At 41.2% G+C, this 9,285-nt stretch overlaps 1 protein-coding gene across 5 annotated transcripts; it reads right to left on the reverse strand.

Moving 5' to 3' along the window:
* Positions 1–12: 12 nt before the first annotated feature.
* Positions 13–9,220, reverse strand: LOC106582771 (high mobility group protein HMGI-C). 5 transcript variants are annotated; one of them, XM_014166183.2, is made up of 6 exons: positions 9,084–9,220; positions 6,801–7,018; positions 5,700–5,783; positions 5,457–5,507; positions 5,085–5,123; positions 13–4,453 (listed from the first exon to the last, which is right to left on the reverse strand). In XM_014166183.2, the coding sequence occupies exons 2-6, from the start codon at positions 6,906–6,908 to the stop codon at positions 4,352–4,354; spliced, it is 384 nt and encodes a 127-aa protein (XP_014021658.1). In that variant the 5' UTR covers positions 6,909–7,018; positions 9,084–9,220; the 3' UTR covers positions 13–4,351. The 5 variants fall into 5 exon arrangements, with proteins under 5 accessions (XP_014021658.1, XP_014021659.1, XP_014021660.1 ...); XM_014166184.2 differs by having other exon boundaries at positions 8,953–9,187; XM_014166185.2 differs by lacking the exon at positions 9,084–9,220 and adding an exon at positions 8,809–9,070.
* Positions 9,221–9,285: the final 65 nt, after the last annotated feature.

A 9,285-nucleotide genomic window follows, 5' to 3' on the forward strand; every position in this document is an offset into this window, starting at 1 on the left:
ATAACAAACAAACATATGTGAACCTTTTATTGGTAACAGAAAGACCAAGTAGCACCTCTATACTCGTGCAAACACACATTGAAGCGAGACAGATCAGAGGCAAATTAGAAAACAGCCTTTTGAGTTGTGTATTCAAGTTCAAATGGATTGAAATCAAAAATAAATCAAACAATATATGAAAGACTAAAATGAAAAGGGAGACTTTTCATTCATCGATCGCAAAAACACAAAAAAAGATTAAAACTGGAGATGTTACAAGATAAGAGAACCTAACTACTCTATTCAATATTTAAAAACCCTCATACATAAAGCAAAACAACAAGTACATGAAATAAACTCCTAAAATATTTATACTGAATATATCAATATCAGTCAGCTCATTTAGAGCAACACTGTGATTATAATAGAGATAGTGGCTATCCTGACATTGCTGAGGTATGACTGTGGTTAGGTTAGGAGGCACTCTTACTGACATCATAGTACAGTACTTTGGGTTTATTTACCTACAGATGTAGGATCTTAATTTGACCCAGTTTGCTACAGCAGAAACATAATCCTGCAGCAACAGGAAATGTGAATTATTATGTGGTTTATAATTCATTAACATTTTTGTTAAGGGTTGATACATTTTTTATTAGGGCAAATCATGTCTGAAATTCCAAAGCGGAAATCACAAACTTAGAAGCCTTTTTAAATCTCAAATATACTACAAGTTTGCATTTCTCAGCAACAAAAATGTGATCAAATTAAGATCCTACATCTGTACACAGTATGCTGTTACGAACAAAGTGAGATGAGTGGACCTCTGATATAGTTGTTCCATAGCTATGGTAAGATTGCAGGGGACAAGCAAAGCTAAAACCAGCCAGTCACCCCACTGAGGGCCAAAGCAGACTAGTTTCAGAGGTAGTCCACAGCGCAAACAGTGATGCCATCCAAAGAGGTGAAGTAACAAGAGAAAAAGTCTAGGTTGGAAAAGACTCAAAGACATACTAACTTGCAACTGACAGAAAACTAAACGCTTGAACTTTCCCTAGAAAAAGATTGCACATGGATAAGTCCACGCACTCCAGAAACACATTACAGTAAGATCCAAAACAAAGTGTTAACTCACTATTTCTTGTCTCACACTTCATTGACATCAGTTCAACTAATGTTAGGATTGTTAATGCAACACATCTGTAGTGTGAAAGTTTGAAATGAAATAATGATCACATTGTATCTTACGTAAAAAGTGAAGCGAGAGAAAAATGTAAGGGCTCACAGAGGTTGTGATAAAACAATTTAAAAAAAGTAAGGAGTAAGTAACCAACTACAGTAAACAGTAAAATATTGGGTCATTTTGAACCCAGGTAGATTGAATCGAGGCCTTGGTCTATCAGATCGAGTGTTAACCCACGTTGGCCGACATCCGCATCGGGGATGTTTTGGCAGTGTTGGAGGTCCGGTATTACTGCGGTATGAGCTAACTAATCATGTGTGTCACCAACCCCTCCCTTCCTTCCTTATTATCCCTACCGCGTTAGTCCAAAACGGCGATAGAAAGTGTAGGCTCTATCCATGATAGAAATGATCCATGATAGATGTGTTGGATATAAAGTCGGGTGTGGTTTCGTTGCATCCAATGGCAGTGTCCGCGATAAGGTAACTCAAGCAGCCGCTTGTGGATTTGACAGCTCTAACGCAGTTCCACCTCCAAAACAACCGCTATGTGAATGTAGCACGGATCTGATAGAATCTAGCCCCGAGTCTGATCTCAGATATTTAATCAGAGCATTACCACTAAAGGCTGCTGCTGGGACCCGCTTAAAGAGTCAGTCAGCATGGAAGTGGAAGTGAGAGTGTGAGGCTAGTGGGTACAGTGTGTATGGGATTGTCCTGAGTAGGTGTGTGTGTGTGTGTGTGTCTTTGTTTGTTTTTTTGGTATGGGGAGAGGCTATAAAGAGTTCTCCTCTGCTTTTCTGTGACTGAGGTAGACTGAAAGGCAAAGGAACTGAGGTGAGTTAAGGTCTTAATGAGGTTTATGTGTGTCAAGTAATATTGTGAATGTCAAAAACAGATCAGAGATACACAATAAAAATGGAATAATATCATAACTGAGTAGAATGACACATGAATCGCACCTGAATAGCTATGTGCATAGCTATATTAAGGCAAACAAATCCCTGGGGGCCATACTTGTGAACATTAGAACAAGTTTAAGTTTTAGTTTAAGCATCAGCCAATTAAAATCGTTGATGTAGTTGTACGTGATCAAAGGCTACATGTTAGCTGTTCCCATTACATAACCTGGCACATGCTAAGCTCACCAGGTGGCTGTATAGCTCACCAGATGGCTGTATGTATGTATATTTATATCTGGTTCAAATTCCGTATCAGCTAATTAAAATACGTATTTGGACATGATCCAACACTTGTCCATGGAAACGTCCTTAACAGAAGTCAAATGGCAGGATCTGCTATTCAAAGTTACGAAAACACACAAGCAACTTCAGGTGGACAATCAGCTCACAGTGTAGCCAGCCTGGCTCCTGGTACCATTTGCCGTTTGCGGCAAGTTTGAATCCCAGGTGAGATAATGTTTTTTCCTTTGAAATGTAGAATTACATTTATTGTGATAGTGTGTTGCGAAGGGAAGTGCAGCCAGAACCTTGTAAATTAAGATGACAAATATCTTTAATGAGGAACTTTTTGGAGTCCCTCTTGCAGACCGACACATAGGCAACTGCTACACAGGGGTTCAGTGCTGCCATTGCCGGAACGGCGCTCCACCACTTCCAGGAACGGTGCTTGTTTAATAAAGTTTGGATCAAAGCTGAATCTCGCAAGACACTTAATAATTCATTTGTATTTTGCATAGGCCTAAAATACAGAATATAATATCATAGTATAAGATTACCGTTAGACCAAAAACCCCACTTATTTTCTTATGTAGGCTGCACTTATATGTACAACATTATATATGTATTATTAAAGGAAAATTCAACTCAAAAACTATCTTTTGGTATTTCTTTAGACCACTGTTGATGTCAGCAGTCAAGTTTTCAAGATATAGAACTTTTAAAATACAGGAAGTGTCTCAGTATAATGCGTATTGCAGAACACATCATACTGTGGCACTTTATGTATTTTCAAAGTTCTTTAGTTTTTTTTTTTTACGATGTCCAATCAACTTAAATGTTGCACAGACCTCCTTTACATTTTATCTGTAAAAGCACGTGGATGTATGTGGAACGGATAAGCAAAAACATACAATTTTGTTATATATGTGATAACAAGCTTTGTCGTAACGTAACGTTAGTGAGTAGCCTACTCAAGGATGCGATGATCATGCAATATTGTCACTCTACACTTGAGACCAAGTGAAGTGGAACAAAAGTAAACCTTGAATTTGGAGGTTTAAATATATCCCTCTGGGCAAGTTCACCTATTTTAAGAAATGCCATTGGTTTGTGTAGAAAAAGTTTAGGATCTTTGATAGGCAGATGCAGAATTTGTTACAGGAAAGAATCACTGCCACCTGGTGAGGTTAGCATAGGGCTAAATGTGCCAGGATTATTTAATGGGAACAGCTAACGTGTAGCATTTGATCATATATAGCATTTGATCATATCCAACTATGTCAACAATTTCAATTGGCAGATGCTTAAACTTAAACAAAAACTTGTTCTAAATGTTCGCAAATATGTCCCCCTAAGGTTTTAATGAGCTTGGTTAGAGCAATGTAGTAAAAACAAAACCTGACGTGTGATGTCATGTCACTGTTGAGTTCAGACTTAATTCTGTTCATGTTCATGTATTCCCATTCCAACGTATACCTAACAAAATATCGCCGTGTTTCTTCACAATCAGGACAGACAATGACGTTTGAGTCGAGCTCCTGTGTGACAAAGGGCTCAAATGGGTCACGAATCTTGTCCCGGTAATGTGTTTTGAAATGTCAGTCAAATTTGATGACAGCAGCTGCATCCTTTTTTTTAAAAACCCCTCCCCACCATGCCACCACCATTAACATCACAAACGCACACGCACACGCACACACACACACACACACACACACACACACACACACACACACACACACACACACACACACACACCAATCTCTGAACAGCCCCACCCACTGACCCGAATCCTAAGTAATCAATCAACTGACCAAAGCTATGTCCATCATTGACCCAGCCTCAGTGCTGGACAGACTCCAATCACAATACCACCATCAGGCCTACTGTTCTACAAAGCAGGGCTATTATCTTTTTTTTTTTTTTTTGGAATCCTCATGACAATGGAGGTTGGATTGTACACCTCTTTGTCTCTGCCCAAACCTTGAGGTAGTTTTGTGGCACACTGTCTATTCCCCCTCTTCCACTTCCTGGGCTGGAGCCTGAGACGGCGAAGCCTCAGCGGGCAGAGACTGTGACTGTGAGGGGCCCTCAGTTTCTTCTGAAGGACTCTGTGACAAGACACAAAAATACAGACATTAGTGTGTGTGTGTGTGTGTGTGTGTGTGTGTGTGTGTGTGTGTGTGTGTGTGTGTGTGTGTGTGTGTGTGTGTGTGTGTGTGTGTGTGTGTGTGTGTGAGTAATGATATACTTGAATGAGTGTGTAGATGAGTGATGTGGGGAAATAGGTCTGGCTGTGAGACCAAGAAATGCTAGGGAGAAGACGGTTATGTCAGGAAACCAAGACGACAGGGGAAGAGAGCAGTTATATCAGGTTTCCCCTCTCAGCATTGACTCATTCTTCCCCTTCTCATGTCTGTGTCTGAAAGATGGAGTCTTAACGGTTTCAGTTCTTAATGTGTTTTAACTTCTTTGAAACGCGGCTCTGCAGCGAAAAATGTGATAAGATGGACGAGGGTGCTGAGTGACGTTGGCCCCTTTTTGTGCAAGCTGTTGGTGTAATCTGTTGATTCTCTGAAAGAAGGTGCTGTATGAAGGGAAGTGTCTCGCGCACTCCGCTTTAGCTCAGGCCTATATTCACCTCCATGAAAGTAGCGCTCAAGTACAATAGGTAAGAGGAAACATTTTAGAAGAAAAAAAACATAATATGACATATTATGCTGTACTAACAATATCTCTTACCTGCTGTTCCTGGATTACCTCTTGAACTGCTTTCTGGGGCTGTGGAGAAGAATAAAAGTGACAGGAGGAGAAGAGATAAAACATTCAACGAATCAGTAAAACTCTCAGCGGTGGACAACTTCAATTGTGAAGGGGGGTGCAATGTTTGTCTTGTAATCAGTGGCTGATTTAGACCTATAGGACACCAGGTGAGGGGGATGCTCCTCCTGTCAATCAATGACATCAGTCAGGAAAAACAGAGGGCCCTACTGCCCTTAAGGACTGGAGTTGTACATCCCCAGATTATGAAGAGAGATAGGAGTCTAGAGACATTTGAGATACATGTCTCATTATATTTGTGTGCATGAGTGAGTGTGTATGTTAGTCCCATACCCATTTCCTTGGCCGGCCCCGAGGTCTTCTCTCCCCAACTGGCTCTACTTTCTGACACAGAAAGGATGGAGGATAAAGCAGAGAATGTTGTATTGTTTTATATAGACATAAGGCAATGTCTACTCACAACCGTATTCTTACAATTGTTATTTTCTGTTCAGCTCCTGTGCCTAGTTTGACACTTTATTTTTTATTGAATATTTCATAATAACTATATACATGAACATGAGAGGATGATCTTACCTTGGGTGTGGCACGAGGCCCCTTGTTCTTGCTTCCTCTGGGTCGTCCTCTGGGTCTCTTTGGTGTTGGGGGGCCAGTGGGCTCCTGGGGAGAGCAAGAGCAAAATAAGGAACTGCCATACGGTTGTCACTCTGACTCTATCCACAGCAAAATAAGGAACTGCCATACGGTTGTCACTCTGACTCTATCCACAGCAAAATAAGGAACTGCCATATGGTTGTCACTCTGACTCTATCCACAGCAAAATAAGGAACTGCCATATGGTTGGTACTCTGACTCTATCCACAGCAAAATGGAACTGCCATATGGTTGGTACTCTGAATCTATCCACAGCAAAATAAGGAACTGCCATATGGTTGGTACTCTGAATCTATCCACAGCAAAAGCAGCCGTACTCCACACCACACCACAGTTGTTAAAATGAGCTTTTGAGTTATTTCAGTTTCAAATCAAATTGTATTTGTCATATGCCGAATACAACTGGTGTAGACCTTACAGTGAAACGCTTACTTACAAGCCCTTAACCAACAATGCAGTTTTAAGAAAAATAAGTGTTGAGTAAAAAATTGAAAGTAAAAAATTGAAATAAAGATAACAAATAATTAAAGAGCAGCAGTTGTGGTACAGTAATATGTACATGTAGGTAGAGGTGGGGGGGGGGTCGGGGGGGCAATGCAAATAGTCTGGGTAGCCATTTGATTAGTTGTTCAGGAGTCTTATGGCTTGGGGGTAGAAGCTGTTAAGAAGCCTTTTGGACCTAGACTTGCAGCTAAAGTATCGCTTGCCATGCGGTAGAAGAGAAAGCACTCTATAACTTGGATGGCTGGAGTCTTTGACAAATTTTAGGGCCTTCCTCTGACACCGCTTGCTATAGAGGTCCTGGATGGCAGAAAGCTTGGCCCCAGTGATGTACTAGGCCGTATGCAATACCCTTTGTAGTGCCCTGCGGTTGGAGACCGAGCAGTTGCCATACCAGGAAGTGATGCAACCAGTCAGGATGCTCTCGATGGTACAGTTGTAATGTTATTGTGTAATATAGAGTCCTATACAGTGTAATGAGTGTATGAGGTGTTGATGTGGAGGATGCTGTGGTGATCCAACCTGCTGTTGTTTCCGTGGGCGTCCCCGGCCCCTGCGTGGAGGTGTGGAGACAGGTGATTGGGCCACACCTGGCTGTGGTGATGGCTCCTTGGTCCCACTGTTGCTCATCCCTGTGTCTGTCCACCAGCGAAGTGAAATGGGGGTGTGGGCTTGGATGCCCAGAGCTCAGGCCTCAGGGGAGAGGGTTAGGGAGGGGCAGACTTAGCCGTGATTGGTACCTGGGAAGTAAAAGCGGGCTTCACGTTAGCTAGTCGCTGTTGCGCAACATTTTTCTAGTAGGCCTACTGAAAAGGTATACAGTTTACACTATACATTTGCATACTATCGTGCATAATCTGTTTATGTACCAATGCGACTGGGTGCTGGACACGTTAATACAAACATGCTTTCCCCCTTTCTCTCTGCACCTCATAAAATTATAATGAAAGACCACACTGCGTTCGTCTTGCAGTCAGTCACAGAGCAAGCGTGAGAACTGCTTAATATAAGCCTTGGCAACGGCCATAACAGGTTCACTGGACACAGACAGGGGTTTGGCATACAAGGGGATACATGAGCTCAGTCTGCAGTAACTATAAGTAGCAAAGATATTCACAACTCAATATCCCATCCAATGTTGAGATCTAACCCATTCTATATCCAGTCCCTACCGGTTCCTATTGGATACCATTGGTAGTCCATGTCTGTGTAGCTGGATATATAGGCTATATGCGTGCATGTTTGCATATTTTGCATGCTTTCAACATGGGCTTCTCAGTTACTTTGTACTCGTCACTTGAGCTCAGATAGGCCTCAAATATAACCTTCCAAATCAAATCAAGTCTTGTCTGCACTTTGTATACAGATATTGGAGGCAGAAATCCAGTGCTAAATATTTTGCGACCACACGGAGTAGCTACTTTTGTTCATTTCACTAATAACTAAAAACTAATTTACACTCTAAATAGAGTAGAGAAAGTAAATGACACACGCAACTGATTTGAATAATAACAGTAATTCTGTCTTTCATTCCTTAATGAATTCATTTTGTTGTTAATTTTGACTGATTATCCCATGGGAAAGTGTAGAGCAGAATCAAAATGTCAAGCTCAAGGTCATGCACAGACCAATCAAAAAATGCAACAAAAATAAGACTTATCCTCTGTGTTGCATTGCTAACACTATAGCTTTCTTTACCATCAGCTGCATCAAAGCAGGAAGTTTGGAGCTGGAATTGTGTCTATCAGCAGGAATAGGCTACAATGTTTCTAAACACACGTGAAGTAGGCTATATGAACAAATACTTTTGCATAGCAGGAGACAATTCGTTTAACTACGTTTTTGGCAGTGAACAAAGACTGAATGTATCTTTTCCATATGGGCGGTAATTGCAACCATAAAACCACATTCTGTGCATTCTTTTAAAACTACCAAAATGTGTCGCAGCAGACTTCAATCAAGTTGTCACATCTCCTCCTTTTAAACTTTCACTTTGGATATTAAACAAATGTGGTCTAGTTGACCGAAACGGCGCCACTTACCACCATAACATAGCCTATAGGTTAGAGCAGTGGTATGGTGTCCAACGGAGCAGGACTATTAAGCACGGTAGATCACAGCCAGACAAAAGTCAACTCTTAGTTCATTTTCATCTGTTATAGCTTAGCTAGCCTAGTAGTCCAACACGGCATCGTCAATAAATGTTTAAGTCGGATATTTCATGAATTCTACATAATTATTAGGCCTACATATTCTGCATGGAGTCGTTCATTTTACCTTACAACCGGTGCGAAAGGCGAAAGCCATGTGTTCAAAGGAAGCTACAGATGATGCAGGGAGAGAGCAAATCAGATCGAATCAGATCGAATGACAGCAGTTTGTTTGCGGGTAACCATTTTACTTGATCTGATCTCAATGATCTGAGTACACGATTGTAACCCATTCATCAGAATCGAAAAGTGACAAAATAGCAACAATGTTATTGTAGAAAATGAAACAATGGGAAAGGTAAAATAAATGTTTCACCTACCTTGCTCCCACCAGTTAGTTTTGCTGTTAGGCTACTTAATAAAAACCGCAATGGAATTGTAGGAAAGTTTAGCCTACTCTTCAGTGTGTATATTATTCTTAAAATGTCTTTATATTACAGACAGTCGCCTTTAATAAAGTTTACCTTGGAACAAACTGACACTGCCTCCTTTCTTTCTTCCCTCTTTCTTTCTTTCTTTCTTTCTTTCTTTCTTTCTCTCCCTCTTCCCCACCCTCCTTTCTTCTATCTCACTCTGTTTGTGTGTGATCCCTTACGTTTGTCTGCCGTATCCTCGTTTGGTCACGAATACCCCAGTTGAAGTATGATGGGGGTTGGAGCTGGAGCATATATGAACATTGCATACTTTCTCTATTAAAGCATGCTTCAGGAGAGCGGTGGGGGTAGGAGGGGTGAAACAGTCGAACACGCCCCTTGCTCAGTGGACCACCCACATGTGAGTGGTAGGCATCATATAGC

The sequence above is a fragment of the Salmo salar genome, chromosome ssa22 (assembly GCF_905237065.1).
Source record: "Salmo salar chromosome ssa22, Ssal_v3.1, whole genome shotgun sequence".
Lineage (NCBI taxonomy): Eukaryota > Metazoa > Chordata > Actinopteri > Salmoniformes > Salmonidae > Salmo > Salmo salar.